General features: G+C 49.0%; 1 long non-coding RNA gene and 1 gene segment (V, D, J or C); one reads left to right on the plus strand and one right to left on the minus strand.

Annotated features, from left to right (window-relative positions):
* LOC126048872 (uncharacterized) overlaps positions 1–8045 on the minus strand; it is a 46991-nt gene extending 38946 nt beyond the window's left edge. Inside the window, exons 1-7 of one of the 6 annotated variants that reach the window (XR_007509008.1) lie at positions 7829–8045; positions 7538–7636; positions 7272–7299; positions 6547–6619; positions 4532–6285; positions 2632–3052; positions 1691–1905 (exon numbers count right to left, since the gene is read on the minus strand). This is a non-coding gene — a long non-coding RNA (uncharacterized LOC126048872). Of the gene's footprint in view, positions 1–1690; positions 1906–2631; positions 3053–4531; positions 6286–6546; positions 6620–7271; positions 7637–7828 lie in introns of all 6 variants that reach the window. The other 5 variants (XR_007509007.1, XR_007509006.1, XR_007509005.1 and 2 more) reach the window with 5 other exon arrangements.
* A 10750-nt stretch (positions 8046–18795) lies between these two features.
* On the plus strand, positions 18796–19889 carry LOC126048826 (T cell receptor alpha variable 5-like). The segment is given in 2 exon segments: positions 18796–18915; positions 19353–19889. Coding segments are annotated over 2 exon segments (345 nt in total).
* The last annotated feature ends 2585 nt before the right edge of the window (positions 19890–22474 follow it).

The following is a 22474-nucleotide window of genomic DNA, read 5'->3' on the forward strand; positions in this document are numbered from 1 at the left end:
ACTTGAGGGGCTGCAAGAAACCAGTGAAGTTACAAGCCTGGATTCTGTAACGTCACTATCAGCATAATTTCCAGATCAAAGATCCGGCCCCCTGTTAAGATCATTAAATATAATTTTGAATTCAGAGGACAAGTCATCACAACACTATGTTAGGTAGAGTATAAAACCTTATCATCAGATTCTCAGCTAGTTTAAGTCAATGTATTCCGTCTGTTCCGCTGAAGTCAATGAAACTAAACACACTATCACAGGAAAGAGATATTTCAGCACGCCTCAGACCTGGAAAACTATCTTGAAAAATGCCCGTAACTTTTAACACAAATTCTCTGCACTTCCCACGATCTCTCAACAGTGAGCAGTAGTAAGACCCTAACAGTTACTTGCAACACATTTCTTGCATAGCATTCATTTTTATTTTAATTTTAAAAGGGGCAACTAATAAATTAGATTTTTGCAGCTACTCACAAAAATCAATAAGCAAAGACATTTGTTCCAAGATTTAAATTACTTGTATAATTTAAGAAACTATCAAAGCTCTGTAAAGTAAAATAGATACATTTACCTACTAATGTAGGAAACTACAGACAAACTTCAGGAAATGACCAAAGGTGCAGAGGATAGGCTAATAGGCTAAGGTAGAAAAACAACAACAAAAAAAAACCCCAGGAGTTCTACAGAAAAATGAGTGAGCAGCCCACAGCACTGGCAGACAACAGATTTTTTTATCCCCACTTCCTGCACCTCTTCTTCTTCTCCCCCCCACCCCCCTTTTTTTTTAAAGGAAATCATTTTTCTCTTGTGAAACATATTGTCAGTGATGCAGTTGAAGCCAAAAGTTTAAATGAGTTCAGGAGAGGATTAACTGAATTCTAAGACATGTGCCAACACAACTGCTATAGAAAGCATCTGCATCATGGTGAAATGCAAACAGCTACTCTGAGAACGACACATTATTATTCACTAAATTTGCCTTTTACTCTGTTGTATAGTTACTAATGTTGAAAAGAGTCACTGCTGTGCAAGAAACTAAAACTTACAGCGCTTCATACTCGGAGAGAACTGTGGCCCGTCAGCTCGTGGCTGTGAAGTCTTACAACTTAACACGTTTCAGTTGCACACCAACAAGTTCTGAGGCGGACTGCTGACTGTATTCAATAGTCACAGCTTATGTAGGAGGATATGATAAACTTTACTTATTTGCCTTTAACCGATGCTCCAAATATGTTAAAGTCATTCTTAAAGCAGGTTACTGGTTTGATTACCCTTCATACAAAATCCTCCTTCAAATGGAGGTTTCTCTTCTTTTCAGGTTTAAGGCATGAACAGAAATCACACGTGCATCATCACTGAAATCAGTGCCTATTTTTCAATAAACTTTAGCAGCATCAGAATTCGTCCTCAAGTACCGTTCATAAAGCAAATGCTTCATTCTTCAAAACTTTTTTTAGCAAACGTTAGTAATGCTGTACCACAGACTCCCACGCCCAGTCACACATGTTCTTCCCGAGACTGTTACGCAGCTTCGTATTTTAAAAATCACCATCCTCACTGTGTACCTGATACCGGTTCTCCCCTTTTTAAAGTCTGTTGTTAAGGAAAAGCTGCAAGTCCTACAAAACCAGGCAGACTTGCTTGTTCTTGCCAAAGAGAAAAAGGTTAAGCATTATTAAAAAATAAGACTATTGCCTACCTTTAAGTATCCATAAAGCTATCAACATGAACCGTATGGTGGCTTGTTAGCATCAATATTTGAACACGGGCATGCAAAATGTCCTTCAGTTAAATTCCAAACTCTATGAATTAATTGGTGGGCAATTCCCCAAGGATAAAACATCTATTAAAAGCCAACAGTAAGCCAGAAATCTCTTGCCATTTCGTAGGGTAAAAAAAAAAATACAGTGAATCCTGAAAAAAGAAATCGATATTAGACAGGGAACACCTATATAGTTATTGGGCAAGTAATAAAACATTTGGTGTTTTGATTTTTTTTTATTTATGCCATCACAATAGTTAGATAAACATGGAAACATTTGCAACAGCAATACTTGAGCCACTTTAAAATCTTGGTAACACTGAAATACAGGTCAGCAAAAACTAATGATGTGGGGAGGGGACTTTAGGTCTTATTATTTTCATACACATTCACACACACACACATATATCTATATACACATGCACACTCCACAACTCCAAAGAGCTATCTTAACTATGTCTGCAAGTAAACTGAAATAGTAGGCAGAAAGGAACCATATCCATACTAAGACAGTTAGCTGTGTCGTAAAACTGAAGATCGCTGCAACCAATGCCATCTTAAAGAAGAAAAAAACAAAACAAAACAACCAAAACACCTGAAAGGAACCATCACTGTGCATGTCATAAGCATGAAGTTATTTTAACCTGATGACTACTCTGCTCTAAACTTTAAGCATCACTAAGTTTTTATGTATTTTTAAAGTCTAAGGTTATTATTTTAAATGACCTACTTGTAGTGGCAGCCCAAGTAGCATTCTGGAGAACACCACAGTGTCCACAACTTCTACAGGTCAGTGCAGTATGATTAAGCACTACATTTCTAGGGGAGGAAAACACAAAACCACTACCACTCATTTATTCAATTGAAAAGCTTATTACCTGCACTTCCAAAGCAACAGGCTACAGGAATACTGAATGTAAAGTAAACCAGACCCATCTGGAATACTCTGACATCTCAGCTCCAAGGTACACATCTTTCATTTCGTATTTTAACGGATTAACAGCATTTGGATGCACAGAAACTCTGAAAGGAGTGAAAAAAACACAACCAGGAAAGGAGGAAGTGACACAACACCAAGGGTTTTTTCCAGAGATAACAAAATCCTGAGAGAACAAGATGTTTGTGCTATCAGAATAAAAATCCCCAAAGAAACAAAAGAGTTTACCTTTCCCTTGGAAAAGTTACTTTTGAGTCAAGATCTGCTCTTTTTCTCTCCCAACCATGAAATCTCTCTTCAGCTTAAGACTGTCTTCTACTGCAGTAGAAATTTAGTGCACACGCTGGAACCTGGATAGAAACCTATTTAAAAAAACAAACAATACAATAGTACTACAATGTCTAGAAATCTTTTACATATTCTGATGAAAAGACTCAACTTATTTCTAGGAAATAAAGTGTTTGGGGCCAAAGCCAACGCATGATGTTCATGTAAGGTTAAAAATTTTTTTTTCTTTTTTTTTTTTTTTTAAATTGATATATTGAAAAAAGCTGGAGAAGGAAGTGGGGACAGAAATGAAAAACCACTCAGGGAGTCAGTGGTATAGATTGTCACCATGCAATCTAAATATTGTAACTGCAGATCACATAGTCAGAACAAGCCAGTCAAAAGTAGCACACTCCCTCCCTGGGAGAGGGGCAGGAGTCTCTTTCCCCTTGTATTTCAAGCCAAGACCCAACTAGCAGAAGGCAGCTTTTCTGTCAGATAAAGCAAGGCAAAAGGATCATGTACAGCAACTTCCTTGCAGCCTCTTGCTCCTGAGCACCCTTCTTCACCTCTTTCTTTCTTTCTTTCTTTCTTCTGGTGATGGGAAGGCAAAGCATGTTCTGCTCCTGTGAGCCCATACTGCTTGTCCCTATAGTCACAGCAGGCACCTGTGATTCCTCTCTGAAGACATTTACACATAGAAACCAGTTGAGTGGTGTGTTACGGAAGCATAAGCTGCAGTGGACGTGATTTTGAATCAGTTATTGTTTTGCCCATCATGACAAAATAAACCCGGCAATTTCTTACTTTATAGAAATCCTCCTAAAGTAGTAGTTGCCCCCAATAGCTGTCAAGTTTTTGTATCGCAGGAGAACAAATGCAGCCAAAAGAACATTTTCTCTAAAAGGACCACTCCGAACTACACAAGCAGGCAGGCACAGGCAGCTCCCAATTTAATTAAGCGTATGTACACAGCACCACTTAGTGGTGCAAGCGGAGTCACCGCTGACAGGAATGAGAAGCTTGAACACCAACCTTCCCGCCCCGGCCCCCTGGACATGAACGATGTCTGGTCTGTCTGTCCTCACTCGAGAAATACCACTACAATGCCTCTACTACAAGAGAGTACATCTGCCAAGCAAAACAAGTCCAAGAGCGCTGAACCTCAAGGCCAGCAGAACCAACGGCTGCTGAGCATCAAACAGATGCATCCACTTTGAAGAGCTTTCAGAATTCTACAGCACTCTACCATATGGTTTCTGGCGACACAGCCTGAAGCAGGGTTTAAACAAATGATCCAGCTTAGTATCTGCCTGTAGTGCAAAGAATAGCAATCTCTTGGCTCACGATTTGGGTTTTATATAGACTTGAGCCATAAACAAATGCAACAGATGTAGAAAAACTGAAGACCGACAGCAACTGGAACGTAACTATTATTTTTCCACTCCATCAACCGGTTGGAAAACTAACTCACTCGTGCACTTACGTAACAGAACACAAAGAGAACAAAAAGAAAGGCTTTTATTCAGAACAAATTAGTGTGTCTTTACAGGAAAGTAACGGTTTCAACTTACAAAACCAGCATTATCATTAGTGATGCACCTTTCCTGAAGGGGAAATCCTTCTCTTTTAGCAAATGTCAATTCCAAGAGTCTGTAAACAAAACAAACAAGCAACCCACACCATTACTCCAAAAGCTCTGTTTAGATTACATACACACACACACACACACATATATATATAAAAACCATGTCTTCACAGATGACAACTCTATCAATTTATACTTCAGGTCCTTCTCCTCCAGGAACCACCTACAAAAGACAACGACAAGTTTGTGTTTGTGCCATAGATCTGAGTTTTACAAACCCATACATGACAGTTCTTGCTTTACAACAATTTAGCAGATGGAGACTTCACTGGTAGACCACAAAAGCGGTTTTTCGATTCAATATTATCTTCCTCTCCCAACAGTGGAAGCCAGTTATTGCCAGAGAAGCACAGGACAGAATCTCCAAAACACAAAGAATGTTTAACAAAACACAGAGGAGTTCCTAGATAACAAACATTCTGTTTTTTGTCTTTGGTATTCACCTCAAGGAAATGATTCTATCTAGAAACACCACACCTCATTTTTAAAAGGACAAAGAACATCCTTCCTTTCGTGAATAATTTCTCCAATTGCTGATTCCTCCCCAGACTGTCACGGTACTGGGAAGTTGGTTTCCTCTTTCCAACTTCTATCAGTAAGCAGAGCTCAAAAACTGACAAAGAGCCTGAACCCTTCTACAGGCAGCAGGGAGTCATTTTCCAGGGAAGAAAGTAAAGAACTGAACAACAGAAAAAGAAATACAAAAGGAAAAACATGAATAAGGGAAAAAAGAAGAGGATAACCATTGCTTTTACTGATCCATTCTTAATAGTTAGCTGAGCACTTCTAAAGAGGAAGAACTTTGCTGCTTTCAGGACCAAAGTAAGAAAAAGTCTAAAGCATAGTCTTCCTGACATGGGAAGATGTGTCCGCAAGAGAGGCACAAGATCCGATACAGAAATGTATCTATGTCTCGCTGAAAATTTGCACTCTAAGCATCACCAGCTTCTGCTTCAAGCGCAGTATACCACCAGCTTAACCGGATGGTAGTAATTTTACCCCATACAAGAAGTCAGAACATGCACTATCCTTTAAGGAGGCAGAACAATAACCAAAGCAGAAAAAGGCTTAGAAATTAAGGCAAGATGGCACTTGCTCAGACACACAGTGAGGAGGTGCAAGGTGGGTAAGACAGCAAAATGGAGATTGTTCCTCGTTCACACAGAGCTGATTTCGACTCAAGTTGGTCTTCCTCTCCTCTTCCCACAAAATTAGGAATGCTTTTATGTAGGAAGTCCTGACTTTGTAGCCATCTATGCCGACAAACAAAAAACTATTCTAGGTGTGCTCTTGTGGTATTAGGAAGTTGCAGAATTCAGCTTAGGGATGCATAATCACAGTATTTAATTACTGTTTCAGTACTGACCTACATACACCAGCAGATAATAAACTAAAAATCATAGTGCTTCTGATTTGGTATAAGCCAACAGACCTCCAGATTTTTTTCAGAGCACGTAAAGGTACAGCTCTCTGGGCATCACATGGTAATCATAACTGCCGAATGACTTGACAAGCTTGTAAACAGCCGAACTGCTGCAAACGCATCTATACATACAATAATGGATAAAATGTAGATGCATTCCACCTACACGCTTATGCAGGCAAACACTCGTGAGTTAAAAGCCACTGTATGAACCAGCTTACGGAGCGCTTAACAAAGCCAGTGATTCCCTTGCACACCTGAAGACCAGAAAAACATTCACCAAAATAAAGTTAGGGACATGCTCTTTTTTTTTTTTTTTAAACTGTAACATGTACCAAGACAGCAAGACCACTTTTCCAGCATCATTCATATACACATATGCCCCAGAAGCTACTTGAAATTACCTTGTGTAATGGAATTGTCTGGAAAGCTCAGCTTAAAGTAGCTGAGCTCAGTTACTGATTGATTTACAGGTACAGAAAATAAATGCATGCAGCATTTTAACAATGATGACTTACCAGTGCTATGTTATTTCCATTTAGCAAAATCTGGTCTAGCTTTGTGACTCTTCTGCCCTCAGACGGAATCTCACTGAAGCAGCATTAAAAAAAAAAAAAAGTAAGCACACATAACCAGGGACAACAATTCCAGTTTTGATTACAGAATAAATCTCTACATTAAGATGGCAGTTGTTGGAACTAAGAAATAAATTGGCCACGCTGCAGCCCGATCTTGACAAATTGACCGCCTGGATAAAGAAAGCTATCTGGCAACTAAAAAGATCCATTGTACTTTTCTGCTCAGTACACCTAAAGATACAGATTCACCCTCTAAATCTCGGCAATTTCTTGAATACCACCAATACTCAGAACAGGTTTCAAATAGCAATGTGGCAGGACAAAGTAATAAATGCTTATCCTTAAGTCTGCTAACTTTCTAAACCTTTGCCTAGACCTTAAGAAAATGTAAAAACAAACAAACTACTGGAAAGTTCAACACACAATCCACGCAAAGTTAAGGCTATAAAGTAAGAACCCGATTACAAGTATAAGTCACGCAACAGCTACTCTATGACGTGGATGTCCTGAACAGATCATCCTCTACAGTTTAAGTCCAAGGTACAAACCCTTCAGCTGGCAAGTATTCCAAAAATATAAAACCTCTTTGCTTACAGAGCTTACACAGTATTTTTCCCCAGGAAACCAAATGTTCAATAGGAACAGGAGGCAGAAACAACACTTACAATTCTGTAACGTCTTCTACCACTGTATCTGAAAATCCAGTTTCAAAGAAAATAAGGCCCCGAATTTAAAAATAAAACTATTTCCAGTTAATTCCATGTCACACTGAGCTGTGATTTTACCTGTAAAATAAAAAAAATCAGAACAAGACAACTGATCCATACAAAAAAGGCTCTCCTATCCGGTGAACTCAAACCTCTCAAAAGCAGTAACATCATTGAGCTGGAGCATAAACTGGACGGCCTTAAACACCTCCATCAAAGGATACGGACAAAGTCATCAAGTCCTAGAAGCGGTCCCACAATTTCTGATCGCTCTTCATCACAACATGAACGTGTGCGTGGACCTACGCATTTGTCCACAAGTTCTGTAGATTGAAAGGCACAAGAGATTGCTTTGTAGAACATACATGTTTTCCAGCAAAAACCTTAACATTGTGGCGGCAAAAAAAGTCATTGCCGTGGGCACTGGTAAAAAGCATAGAAAGAAGGGGGAAAAAAGAGACAGGAAAAAAAAACACAGTAAAAAAACCGCTTCCTCAACTGCTGCCGGTAGGTACCTCCACAAGTTCCTGCGGCCGCAGGAACACGTTCCCTCCATCGAGAGCCTCCCTCCACCTCGGTGCCGCCGGGCCGTAGCACATCACCGCGGGTCTGCCGAGCGCCAACGCTCGTCCCCAGCCGGCCTTTGCAAACCTCCTTTGCCCGGAGCCACCCCCCTCCGCTCGCTGCCCGCGCCGGAGACCGGGACGCCCCAGCGCCTCTCCGCCGCCGCGGGCAGGGGCCGCGCCGCTGACAGGCCCGGCCGCGGCTCCCGAGCGGCGGGAAGCCCCGCGGCCTCAGGCGGACGCCTGACTGACGAGCCCGGAGGGCCGCCGCGTCCGCAGCCCCGGCCCGTCAGCCCCGGCCCGGCGAAGATTTTTCCCTCGCCGGCCAAGAACGCAGGACGCTGCGGCCAGATCCGCGCACTTCACCGCGGCTGCGAAGGCGACGGGGCTTCGCCGCCCGCCACCGCGCCGACGCGGGAGGGTGGCGCGGAGCCGCCCAGCCCGGCCCGGCCCCAGACTCTGCCCGCCGGCTCGGCCCGGCCCGGCCCGGCCAGGCCCGGCCCCTGCCCCTGTCCGCCGGCCCGGCCAGGCCAGGCCCGGCCCCTGCCCGCCGGCCCCCCTAGCCCCATCCAGCCGCTCGCCCTCCCTCGCCTCCCGCCGCCTCCGCACACATCCGCAGCCCCGCGCTGCCCGAGGAAACCCTCACCTGACGGCAGCCGCCACCTCCGCACAGCCCCGCACCCCCGGGGTGAGCTGAGCTGATGGGCTGAGCTCCAATCTCCCCCAAAACCTCTGTTTTAAGAGACTAGAGTCTCTTAAAACAGTTTCTGACCTCTTTTGGCACGTTTTCTGCTCGCCTCCCTGTCGTGGTTTAACCCCAGCCAGCAATTAGGCACCAGGCAGCCGCTCGCTCACTCACTCCCCCCCACCCAGTGGGATGGGGGAGAAAATCGGGAAAAGAAGTAAAACTCGTGGGTTGAGATAAGAACGGTTTCATAGAACAGAAAAGAAACTAATAATGATAATGATAACACTAATGAAATGACAACAGCAATAATAATAAAAGGATTGGAATGTACAAATTACACACAGTGCAATTGCTCACCACCCACCGATCGACACCCAGTTAGTCCCCGAGAGGCGATCCCCTACCCCCGCTGCCCCCAGTTTATACACTAGATGTGCCGTCCCATGGTACGGCATACCCCGTTGGCCAGTTTGGGTCAGCTGCCCTGGCTCTGTCCTGTGCCAACTTCTTGTGCCCCTACAGCTTTCTTGCTGGCTGGGCTCGAGAAGCTGAAAAATCCTTGACTTTAAACTAAACACTACTTAGCAACAACTTGAAAACATCAGTGTTATCAACATTCTTCCATACTGAACTCAAAACATAGCACCATACCAGCTACTAGGAAGACAATTAACTCTATCCCAGCTGAAACCAGGACACTCCCTCATTGCTGGGGAGCTGTGACATCTGCCTCCACCCGTGGAAGTCCCACCATAGCTCTATACCCTCCCCTTCCTGAAAATTGTTGCTTCCCATTTGGGGGGGGAACCTAATTTCCCCTTGAGCCAAGGGTACTGGAGGTCCTGTCCACACAGAGTCCACGGCTACTGACCCCATTGCCACTGAAGCTGTCATCATCTTTGCTGTTCTTATTGATACTGCCAGTATTCTGAAAGAAGTTTGGCCGAGTCCTTGGCTGAGTCTTCCTGAAAACCCAAACCCCACTACTTAGATGTTTGTGTGAGACAGACACCTCCGCCTCCAGTCTAAACCTCACTTGCCCTCTCCGTGTCTATTCCCAGGCACCATGGTACCTAGGGAAAAGCTCATCTTACCTGAGAAGCTGCCATGATGCATCCCAGCACCAGAAGACAGAGTCAGGAACGTAACACAAATTTGCTCCTCCGTTGCTCTTTCCTCGGATTGGGGTACCTGTGCCCTTCATGTTGGTGCTCTACTGGATGCTGAACCTGAGGCTGGATTTACAAGGAACAGCCAGATCCTGCCACCTCAGCCCTGTCTGAGCCAAGCCCTGATATATCCCCACCAGGTTTCTTGGTACCACCAGTCTCTGCCATGGCTTATCACTTATCACTCGCTTTTGCTTTTGCCTCAACTTTGTTTTCTCTTCATCCACGTTCTCCAGTTTCTCAGGGACGCAAGCTTTTGGCTCTGAGACTTCAAGGCCACGCCAATGAATTGCCACAGTCCCCAGTCAGTGGCTCATAAGTGAGGCTCTTCCTGTTGTCCTGCTATGGGTCCTCCAGGGAAGGACTTTTCTCTGTGCCCTAGTGGGATTTCCACTGTTCCAACTTGTGCACATGGGGAAACTTAAGACCAGAGTAGGATCTTCCTGAAGTAGAGGGTGTAGGGCCTTGTAGTGTTCACCATGATTCAGCTCCTGCCAGGCATGGACAGAGCTGCTGCAACCCCAGACAAAGCATGAACCACAGTGCATGAGAACATGAAGGGCTTCCTATTCCACAGGGGTGACTGCCCCATTCCAGAGCTGAACTGAAGTCCCACAGGCAGCGAGGCATGGGGCCAGGGCAAGTGTGAGAGCACTGACTCCTACCTTGTTCCATCTCCTCAGCCTCGAGTTCTGTCACTCCTCCTGAAGCTGGGGTAAGAAGTGAGGCATCGAGGTACCTAAACCCAAGTGGAGAGAGAACTCGGGCATTCTGCCCCTCCACTTGCCAGCAGTAGTGAGTGATTAGAGCCAGTCAGAAATTCACCCTGCTGGGAGGACTCCAAGAACTTTGGCTTTATTGTGATGATTGATAAGCTTTGATTCCCTTTGTGATTCCCTGTTTCCCAGTGGAGGAACTCCACTGCCCTGATTCTCAGTGGAGGGGCCATGGCTGAGCCAGAGTCACTGGGGGGTGGTGGAGTGTAGTGGTCAAATGGGGAATTGCAGTGAAGTCTTGGACACATCCCCCTTTTCACAGCAGAGCCTACAGTCCCCGCGGTGCCTCTCGCAGCAGAATCAGCAGAACCAACACCTTCTCAGCTTCCTCCAGGCTCCCTGCAGGTGAAAGAGAGACATTGGTGACCCTCCAAGGAGGGGAGAACAGAAGAAGGAGCTGGGATGAAGCTGGGAGCCAGAATGCCTGTGTTCTCACCTCTGTGCCAGGCAGGTAGTAGGAAAGGACGAGGAGGCCAGATGCCTGCCTATAGGGAGGGCCATGTACTTGATCTGCTAGGTCCATGAGCCCACAGGATGGGACACAGACTTGATCATGTTGACACTGTTATTCACAGGGGATTTCTGTGTTCCCCTACCATGCTGGGTAGATGTGCCCTCTGACCAGAGGAAGAGGAGGAGGAGAAGGAGGAAGAGGAGACACAGGGCCAAGAGTCTCCCCTCCATGTTTGGCTCTGAGCAGAGCTGATGGGAACCGGAACTTTGACCAGATGTCTGCACCGGGCTGCTCCTGTCCACCCATAGGGTGGGTGGACCTGAGCAGGGCCCTTGCCTAACGTGCTAGGCACTTCACAGAGGTCCAGCAGGCGTTGTATATGTAAGCCATGAGGTTTGTGCCTCTCTGCGTGTGCGTGCGCACGTGCGTGCACAAGGTCAGTATGTGCGACCATGGGGTTGTGTGGCTGTGTCTATGTGTGAGAAACGGTGTGCGTATAATGGTGTGTGATCACATCAGGGGGTGTGTGTACAGGGAGTGTGTTCAATGTGGTTTGTGGGTGTACACATGGAATGAGTGTGTGTGAAACTGTGAGTACATACGAGTATGTGTGTGTTTGTGCATGCCCTGGTGTGAACCCAACAGTAAGCATGTGCAGTGGTGTGTGTGTATACACATCCATGTGCGTTTGTGTCCCCATTTGTCCATGTCTCCCCTACCCCAAACATGATTACCCTGTAATTGTTTTCCTCTCGCTCGCCTGCTGCATCAGGGAGTGATTGACAATGTGTCCAGGGCCTGGGATTGAGATTCATTCAGCTGGAAACCAGGAACCCTGGAGATCTCAGGTATTGGGCAGTGGAGGGATAAGGGGAGAGAATCATCATCACAGGGAATAGTCTTACTAGGGCCAGTGTGGAGGAGAACCTCGTTAGCACTGGATGGCCACATATGATGCCCAGGGGAGAGGGAGTCTCACTCCTGTGGCTCTCTGGGGCACTATGCACATCCTACAGGCAGAGGGGGTCAAAGGGGACCAAGTGCCTGAATGCTGGGGTCCTCTTCCCTTCTATGAGGAGATTCCAGGGTTTAGTGGAATAGAAGTGAGGGAACCGGGGGAGCAGCCTGGGTGCCCAAGCTGTACTGGAGGGATTAAAGCCTCATGTGTGAGGAATTAAAGGTCTTGCTTTTGTGATAATTGTGCCTGTCTTATAAGTAGGGAGGGTGTTTTGCTGACACCCAAAGATGTCTCCTGGGGCAGAGTCCCCTGCTGTGGACATCACCCTGGTCCTACATTGTCATGCCAAAGACAATAGTGATTAACAGCCAAAAATGAAATCTCTCTGCATGAAAGCTGAGAACAGGACCCAGGTATCTGGCTTCTCAGCACCTCCTTCCCTTTCTGTATCGCTGTGGTTATCTGCTCCATGCCCAGAGCCAAAAAGAATCCAGACGTTGGAGTTACTGTTCCTTTTATACCCAGCCCCATACTTCTTTCCCGATGGAGAGGTGATGCACCTGATTTGAGGTGGAGTGCAGACAACCTTCTCATCTAGTGCTGAGCAGTTTATTTGTCCCATAAACAAACCCCAGGAAAGAGAATGCACGGTTGGACGGGTGCACTTGAGATTTTGACCACGCGGTAGCACCGTTAACTGCTGAAAGAGCAGGACTCTCTGCCGCTCTGTGTCCATGTCACGACTGCCCTCATGTCTCCAGTCTGCACCCAGCTCCACCAAAGTGTGCAGAGGGGCTTCCAGCCCTGGCTCAGCAGGCGTCCACATAAGATCCCCCAGCCAAGAGGGGGATGTATGCTCACCTGCCACATCAATACCATGGGTACATTAAAAGCCACCCCCCAACCCTTTCCCCAGAAGTGCTTGTGGGAGGCTTTTCATTCATCTGGCTGTAAACCCCCTCCCCCTCAGGGAGACCAACATCCAGGCATGCCTTGCTCTAACTCCCCAAATCCACTGCCCTCCGAGGAATAAAAGGTGTCTGGGCCACTACCCTGGCTCTAATCTGCAGATATGCCTGGCTTCCCAGAAGTAGGCTGAGAAAGCCAGCATTAAGGCAGTCCTTCCCACTCCCAGATCCACAAAATCCTCAGAGAAAAGAAGAAAAATAGCCACTTCACTGCAGCATGAAGTAAATAAACTTGGGGGACACAGGAGGCCAGTTCTCCTGGGGTCAATGGAAAGGAGGGGTAGATGCAACTTATCTGAGGATTTTCCATGTGCACAGCTGAAACAGCCATGGCTCAAGCAGGGATGCATCCCATTTATGGCAGTTCCTCCCCATTTCTCATCCCCAAAAGACAAACTCAGGCCTCTGCCTTCTCCGTGGGTAGCTCCCCACTCCCTTCAGCATGGAGCTGTGAGGCTCTGGGTTTGTGGAGAACCACAGATGGGAAACCAAGGCTACTAATGGTGACCACAGAGAACAGACCAACTTAAAGGGGGTGAGGAGGGCTGATGCACAATTTCTACATTTGAATTTGCTGGGAACTTTGTGGGAGTCACAAGCTTGCAAACCACAACCCCAGCTATCTAGGACATGGGCTTATCAAGATCACAAACCTCCAGGAGGAGGCAACCCAGGAATTACCTTGAGCCAAATGCAGGGGCAGTCTCCCCACCTGCCCTGTATTGGCAGGCATTGGGGTCTATGGTTTAAAGGGGTGATGGAGGCAACAGGAGCTAAACTGTGAGTTGTCCCCACCCACAGCAGGAGATATCCCAGGTGAGCCATGGGATGGCCCTGGTGACCAGGAGGAGGACCAGGACGAGAAATAGCTGGAGAAGTTTCAGAAGGGATTGCTGGGACCTCCACTGTTTCCTAGCATCTGGTCTGGCCTACCCACTGCATTCCCTGCTGCTTGCCTCAAGACAAGAGGGGCTGCCCTGACTTTCCTACTCTTCTTTATCTCCAGTGCTGCTGAATAGCTGGATAGTGGAAGTCCTGGGGGAAGCCGATGCTCAGGTGTATTTTCACAGGCCACCAAGGTCAGAAGCTGAGAAATCCTTCATGGATTGTGATGCATAGGCCTGGTCAGGAGTGCTCCAGTTCATGCTGTAGGTGTGGTGAGAGGGCGATGCTCTCTGGCACACAAGTGTGCAACACCAATGTCCACCTGTGGATCCAGCGTCTCCTGCTGAGTACCTGCGTAGTTTTTCTCATGCCTTTTGCTGAGCTTTCTTCCTCAGAGAAACAGCGAGTTGGGTGACACCCCGCCAGCCTTCTCCTTCCCAGCACCATGAGGCAGAAGTACCACCAGGGATCCTAGCCCATTTCCTCCTGCTTCTCCTTCCCTGTCGCCAGGTAGAGCTCCAGGCACAGAGTCTGACAGTTCCTATGAGGAGGGAAAGGCGCTGCCAGCAGGGCTCAGCATGGTGGAGACCTCTGTCATTTGTTGCCTGGGTTCCTGTCGCCCTTGCCACTCCCCCAGCTGTTCATCCCTGCGCCCACCGCGTTCCCCAGCTAGCCTGTGCTGAATTTGCCCCATTCAGGAGAGGCCATGTGGATGTCCTTCTGAGAAGAAACACCTGAGGGCGCTGCGGAGAGGAGGCCGGTGGATGCATGAGAGGATGCTCACCTGAACCTGGTGAGCCTGTGAGCAGAGCAGCAGAGAGGTGTCACTGGTAGAGCATGAAGTCGCACTGTACAGCTGCTTTCAAGACCCTGGTGGTCTCACCGGCTGCATCCCAGCGGCAACCCCTGCCTCTGGAGGACAAGCTCAGTCCTGCCAGAAAAGGAAACCATCTTGGACAGGTTGATTCCCAGGGCAAAGGGGGCAACGACACAGATGGTCTCAGTCCCTGAGCGCGCCTCCAATCTGACAGAAAAAGTGTGCTCCTGAAGCAGAGCTGCCAGAAGCCCTTGCCCCAGAGGCAGCACCAGGCTGAGACACCCAGGGCTCCCCAGCTAGGCCCCAGGTCCCAGGGAGAAGCCGTCTCTGGAAGAACCTGGGCTACTGCCTGTCAGGAAGGAAGGTGGAGGGAGAGGCCACCCTGGCCCCAGCTCTCAGCAGCTCTTCTCCCCCTTGCCTCCCGCTCTGGGCCACACTCGATTCTTTCTTCCTTGCCATGCCAGTGCATTGACTGTCCCTGGGCTCTTCACAGGTGTTTACCTTCCTCTCCTACCCCTCTCACCAGCTCTGCTGGACCAGGGCTGGAGGGACCCCTGCTCACACCCACCCACACTCACTGACCCCTTGTATACCTCCTGTCTCCATCACAGTGATTACCACACCAGCCTGGAGCTCTTCCAGTGCTCAGACATGTTCGTGACCGGCCTGGCTGGAGTGGGCAAAGGCTCGGGACACTGAGCACCTCCTGCCCCTGCAGTCCCTCTCTGGAGGACAGAGGGCTGCGGAAAGCAGCTAGGAAAGGGGCTCCTGCCCCTCCTAGTCCCAGGATGAGAGGTGTTATGGCTAGGGATAGCACGGGGTAGCCGAGACCCCCGTCCCACTCTTTTTCCTTTGTGATGTTCACAAACATTCCCAACTCTGCTGCAGAGAGTAAGAGAAACTATGCACGCTGGGAGAAACAGTTGCCTGCAGGAGAGCGGCTGGAAGCTGCAGGCACTGTTTTGCTATTCAGAGAAAGGGACGGGGGAAGAGCTTCACTGCAAAGCCCATGAGAGCCCTCAGCAGGCAGAACGCTTGGGCTGTTGTGGTGTCTTTCCCGGTCCTGCCTCCCACTGATGTTAACTGCTGTGTTCACAGTACTGCACAGAGAAAAAGAACTCTCACACAGCCAGGGGAAAAAATCCAGAGAACCAGCCATGGCTGGGGGAGAGAGGTAAAATGCACGGGAAAATGCAAGGGGCCTGGGTGTGTCCTTCATACCTCATCCCTCCAGCTCTCAAGGACTTCAGAAGAAGGGGACCTCTCAGCATTCCTCTGCCCTGCACACACTCAGACTCACATGCAACCTCAGCATAGTCCTGTCTCTGCAACCCCCTTCTCCCCTCCCGCACCTCTGCAGGGTTTATACTTTCCTGTGATTGTGTGCGTCATTCCCCAGTGTTCCCAGCCAGCCAATCCTTTCTCACATTTCATGTCCTGCCCAACCCCGATATGTCTCCTCCTCATTCAGTGCTTGCTCTTCACACATCTCTGGGCAGCTACAAAAGGCAGGTCCCTGAAAGGACAGGGCCTTTTCCCCCATGGTTCCCTGCTGGTTCTTTGTGGCCATGCTGGCCCCTGTGGGTAAGTGAACTCAGCTCACCCCTGAGCACCTACATCGATTCCACTGCTGCTGTCCCAGCTGTGTACCCAGTTGCTGACAGTGCTCCATTCCCCGAGGCTTCCTGCGCCAAGGATGGGCAATGAATGAGGTGGGCAGGAATCCCTCAATCCCCTGCAATGGCTGTCTATTTTTTCTCCTGTGCACAGCCCCCAGATGGTTCCTTTTTTGAACACAAACTGCCCAGGAATGTTTCTTGCCTATTGGAGAGAGACTGGAAACTCACCTGCTGATCTGAAGAGCTGTCCCATCCCTTCCACTGCTCCCTAGCCCGTCCTGTTCCTTATCCTCTTCTCCACCAACCCATGGTGCCTAGTTCACGTTTTTCCGTTTTTCCTCTTCCTCAATGCTCCTCCTTTTCCCTTCCAGTGTTGGCTCTGGAACAGTCCCCAGACACAGTGATACGAGAAGGCCAGTCCACGAATCTGAGCTGTTCCGAGAAGAAATCCTCCAACATAGCTATGTACTGGTACAAGCTGCCTTTGGGGAAGGACTCCAGGCTGATCCTAGTGGCTTCTGCAATAGAAGGTACTAAAGCAAACGTTGAGGAGGAATTCCGCAGCCGTTTCAGCAGCAGTGAGATACAAGGAGACAGCGTGACCCTCTTGATAGAGCGTGCCTTTCTCAATGACTCGGGCATGTATTACTGTGCTGAGAGTGAAACACAGTGGCTAGGCTGCTGAGGGAGCTGAGCGCAAACTCCTCCTGCACAAAAGGGACCTGCTTTCCTCCTTGTTGGTGCTGCACAAGGCAGGATGATCCCTTTCCACTCATTACCTCCTCTGCTTCCTAGCCTTCCCTTCCTCCTCTTCTCAGCCTCTGTGAGTTTATTTGCCCTGCTTTCTCTCCTTGCCACCCCACTCCTCCTTGCCTCCCTCTTCGTTTAACTCTCATTTCCATTATATTCACTTCTGTCAACGCTTCTTCCCCTTTCTGCCTCCCTTTCTCTCCCCACCTTCTTCTGTCTGTCTTCAATCTGCACTCCACAGGCTTCCTCTAACTCCAGCCAACCCTGCTCATCCTTCTCACTGTCAAACAGAAAGGATGTTTGTGTGAGAAGTTCTTGGTGCACCTTTAGATACAGGCAAGGCCAGGCAGGGGGAGTATTAGCCAGTACCAAGTGGGAGCTGCCCACGTGCTCCTGTGTTACAACGACCTATTTGAGGTTATTCTGCAGCCAAGGGATACGTGCAGCACAGCACAGGCCTGCGCCTACTCAGGTGAGCTGTTATGTGGACCACTAACTCCTCCATGTGCAGTGGTCTCCAGGTCAGGATCGCTACCTTCCACCCCTTGATGCACCTAGAGTTTACCTTTCCCCAAAATATCACATAAATCACAGATTGTTAACAAGCTGTGCGGCTAACTGAAAGTTTCCTGACTGGGTAGAGTGTTATCTCTGTCATAACATACCTCAGTGTGCGGCACAAGCAGGCATGGGGCAGGTTCCCACACTGCAGCTTCTCATGTTAACATGTGGGCTGCTCCAGCCCTAAGCACAAGGCCCAACAGAGCAGGCATGGCCTGTTCGAGATCACTAACTCCTCGAACACCATGTGTTCTGCAAGGCTCCCAATGCACTGCCCTGCCACCCGCCCATCCTGGGGAACCCCATGGGAAATGGAGACCCCTCCCATGGACACATCAGGCACAGCCTCCTCTCAGCTGGAGTGCTGGGAGTGTTGGGGGGGGTGTTCCTCCTGTTGCCTGCACAATTTAGCCCACCGTCTTTGTTCGTTTCTCCCTTTCCTTCTGAGGAATCCGGGGTCATGCCTGAATCTCCGGTAGGCGGTTTGTGGAAATGAATGCAACAGGACACACTTGGACTTGCAACAGAGGGCCTGGGAGCTGGAGGCGTCGCTGCACCCCCCTGCTAAAAGGACACAGAGGAACAACTTCACTGCAAAGCCCATGACACCCTCGAGCAGCTGGATCGTGCGCTCTCTGGTATGGGCCAGCCTTCCACTGCGTGCATTGCTGAGCCCACCGCTCAAACAGTGAATACCCTTCTCAGAAATCACTCTGTGGTGCAGTCTCCCAAGAGGCAGTCCCAGTGCGGAGCCAAAAGCAGCCTTTCCTCTGCTTGAGATCTCCCTTTGGAGGAAGAGGAGAACAGTTAGAGAACTCCTCTCTGTCATGCTACAACAGACACCAGGATGACAGGTCAGCAGCCTTTCCCATACCTGGGCAACATGACGAGCAGCACTGGGAGAAGCAGAGAAGATTCCACATTGCAGCTCGCAGGGTTGGGAGTCTGCGGGTGCGAGGGTGTCTAGAGAGGAGGCTCAGCTGAGGAGCACAGACACAAAGCTGCATTCCTGAGCTCTCTTTCTCTTCCCTTCATTTGGTGCCCCTTTGTGCATCCCTGTGCCGTGCACACACTCAGGCTGCCACAGGGCACCATCATGCTCCTGTGATAACATTTATCTCCCCCACACATACTCACACATGGCAGGAAGTCAGTGGAGCAGGGTACACGCACCTCACGCCTGCATGCAGGTGTCATTCCCCACTGTTCCCAGCCAGCCAACTGGCTTCTTACATCTCAGGCTCCCTCTCACTGCCCTGCCCAGCTGCAAAGAGACGTGTCTCTTCCTGTCTCAACCTTTCCTCTTCGCACATCTCTCGGGCAGGTTGCTGGAAGGAGGTGGCCTTTCTCCATGGTTCTCCACTGGCTCCTTGTGGCCATCCTGGCCCCTGTGGGTAAGTGAGCTTCCCTTCTGCTTGAACAGCTGCACTGGAGCCGCTGCTGCTGCCTCAGCTGTGTGCCCAGCTGTTGGCAGTGCCCCATTCCCCAAAGCTTCCAGTGGGAGGGTAGGCAGTGAATGAGGTGAGCTTTTCCTCAACCTCTTATCTCCAAAAACTCTACAGATCTACAAAGGGGTTTTTTCTGTCCCATTTTAGTACTTCGATTGAGAGTACTGAAGTCATTATTTTTCATAACAAATTTGCAATTGTATTTGAAGCTGCTTTGTGGGGTTTTTTTCTCCTACGTGTCTGTCAGAGAAATGGGACAGTGTCCCATAGCTTGCCCACATCCTTATGACACCCCACCCCACCCCACGTCATACTTCAAGGATGTGTTTTTGTGTCCCCTTCAGTGCGTTTCACTCCTCACATGTCTTCCCTTCTCTTTCCAGGCCAGCCCCTTCAGCAATCGCCAGACACAGTTGTCCAAGTCGGAGACTCTGTGACTCTCAACTGTTCCCAAAAGGGGAATTTATTCTACGCCATGTACTGGTACAAGCTGCCCATGGGGAAGGATGCCACTCTGCAGTTGGTTGTATACTCAGTGGAAGGTGGAGTGGCAGAGTTTGAGAAGGAATTCAGAAACCACTTCCAGAGTAATGGGACTAAGGGCAACCACTTATCTGTGAAGATAGCTCATGCCCTACTCAATGACTCAGGCACATATTTCTGTGCTGAGCAAGTCCCACAGTGATGCAAAAGCTGGAGCAGCATAGCACAAACCTTTCCATGCATACAGGGATCTGCCCCCAGCACACACACAGAGCCCTGCATTTGACAGCACCCCATTTTCTCCTCTTGCCCTCCAGCTCTGCCTAATTAAGGAAAGTGGTAGTATCATCTATCGGTCTTCTGCCTGGTCTCCAATTTCCTTCCTGTTCTTTCCCATCTCTGAATCACCTTTTGGCCCTCCTTTCTTCTTTTACTCACTGCCTTGCCTCATTTCTCTGCCATCCATAGACTGCCTCTCCCTTTCCTCCTCTACTCTCTTTCTCTCTGTCCCCTTCCCCTTTCTGCTCTGTCCTCTCTCACATCTGTCCCCCTCCTGTCCCCTTCATCCTCTTCCACTTCTCCCTTTTAGCCTGTTACACTAACTCATGGCTAAGTAGGATGTGGAATAGCTCACAGAGCCCTTTCCTTCTCCACCAGCTGGAAAGCCAAGGCCAACCTGAAGATGAATCTGGCACGGGATCCCAGAACTGAGCACTCCTGCGTGTGCTTGTGTGTCTATGAGCTCCAAGGGTCTCCTGCGATTGCTCACACTGCAGTTTCCAAGAGTACAGGTGCCTCACCGGTAACCTGGGGCTCAGCACGCTGCCAAAGGGGCTCTGAGTTCCAGAGTGCCAGCAGGACCATGCCACTGAGCACTTCTATGTGCATGCTTGTCCCACCAGACTCTGGGGAATCAAGCCACCCAGGAGAAGCGCTTGTCCTACTAAACCCAACGGGAAGTGCCCTACTAGCATCACACACCACACAGCATCACCTGGGCAAGGGTTTTATAAAGCACAATCACAGCAAAAGGGAACAGCTGGGAACTTCACTGTTCTCATGGTTTTCCACAGGTGGTCACTGAGTCAAGTGCTCCCACAGCTACCCTGTGACCTGAATGCTCTGATGTAGGCGATGTAGCCCACATCTCAATGGTATCTGGGGATGGAGCATGGCCCTGTAGGTGAGGAGCCCCAAGCCACAAGTGCTCTGTAGCAATAACCCACCATACCTTTGGCTCTGCTAGCCAGAATGGAGGTCTCAGGGCTAGGAGGGGGATCGTTCCGCCACCCTGTTCCACACTGGGGAACCACAGCTGTGGACTGGAACCATGTTGCGTCCCCAGGACAAGGCAAAGTCTATCAGGGGTCTTGGAGATGGTAAGCACTGGAGGACAGGGCAGGCAGGGAGAGGTTGAGGGTTCTGGGTTTGTCTGGCTAGAAGACAAGAAGGCAGGGGACCGTTAGTTGCAGCCTCTCATTCCCCGGAGGAAGCTGAGGACGGGTCAGAGACAGACTATTCTTGGAGGTGCCCAGGAAGGGACTGAAAGGTGATGGGCACAAGCTGGGATGGGGAAATTCTGCTGAGGCAGAGGGACAAATCCTTTGCCAGAGGAGTGAGGCAGCCCTGGGGCAGGGCCTGGTACTCGAAGGAGTGGTTTGCATCTGGGGAAGCCTTCCAAACTGCCCTGGTCCAGGCCCTGAGAGACCTGCTCCAATTCTAGAGCCAACCTTTACCTGAGCGGAGGGCAGACTGGAAACCTTTGGATACCACCCCACCAAGTACCTCTGTGAGCCTTTGTTGTATTCCCCAGTGCGGTACAGCTTTCAAGAAGAATGGGGGAATGTTGGATGAGAGGGTCTTTGTGGTACTCATATAGACTGCTGGTTCTCCATTAAAGTCCTGCCAAGAAAGACAAATGTGTGTTAACCCTGTCTGGCAACAGGAAGAAGGGGATAGAAAGTTACTCTCTGTGGAAGAAAGATGCCCTCCGTCCCTCTTCCCTATGCAGACCATTTCATGGTTCAGGTGTTACAGGTAAACACCTTTGCTGAAACCAGTTCTGGGGTTCTTAAAAAGCCTTTGTGATTTCAAAGAGATTCTGTGGCGTTCCATCACACAGGATTCCAGTCAGTGATTTCAAAGAGATTCAGTGGCGTTCCATCACACAGGATTCCAGTCTTAGATCAGGGCCCCAGGCTTTGTCCAATATGAGTGTCCTCAAGACGTGACTGAACGTCCAGTGCTCCTTACTCCATCACACAGAACTGCTCATCTCCCTTTCAGCCATTGGGACTTCCCTCCACTCTACCTGGACCTCTCTGGACCGGACCAACACAGCCTGGCTGCCCCTGCCCCCACTTCCCTTTGTCCCTTGGTCAGGGTGGGATGGATGCCCTGCCTGAGGCAGGAGGTGGAGCCAAGGCCTGGGGTTTCTCCCACATCCCACTTACATCCTGGCCATTCAAAGCATTGTTGACCACGATCCTGCTGTTGAACCTGCCTTTGCCCTGGGAAGACAAAGCAATGTCACCCTCTGCCAGTGTGAAGCGGGGGCCACTCTATGCCACTGCCCAGGGCCAATGTTCAGCTATCAATCAGCCCAAACCTCTGCCCACACAGGTCCAGCCTGGGAACTGACTGCTCTGCACTCCTGTCTCCAGGTTATAGGGCGCAGACAGCTTCCCCAGAGAAGGAGCGGTCATAATCCACTTGGGGATTAATCCCATAATCCCCTGAGGAAGTGATCCCATAGTTCTTTGGGGATTAATCCTATTACCCCAATGAAAAGAATTCTGTAATGCCGTTGAGGAGTAATACCATAACCCTCCTGAGGTTAGTCCCATAAACTCAGTGGGGATTAATCCTGTAATACCAAATGGAAAAAACTCTGAAATCCCATTTAGGATTATTCCCAAGCTACACATCGGCATTAAGCAGGTAATTGCAATGTGATTAAAACCATAATTGTAATTCTATTTCTCTCATAATACCAGTGGGAAATAATCCCATATCCCTGCCA

The sequence above is a fragment of the Accipiter gentilis genome, chromosome 21, assembly GCF_929443795.1.
Source record: "Accipiter gentilis chromosome 21, bAccGen1.1, whole genome shotgun sequence".
Classification (NCBI taxonomy): domain Eukaryota; kingdom Metazoa; phylum Chordata; class Aves; order Accipitriformes; family Accipitridae; genus Astur; species Astur gentilis.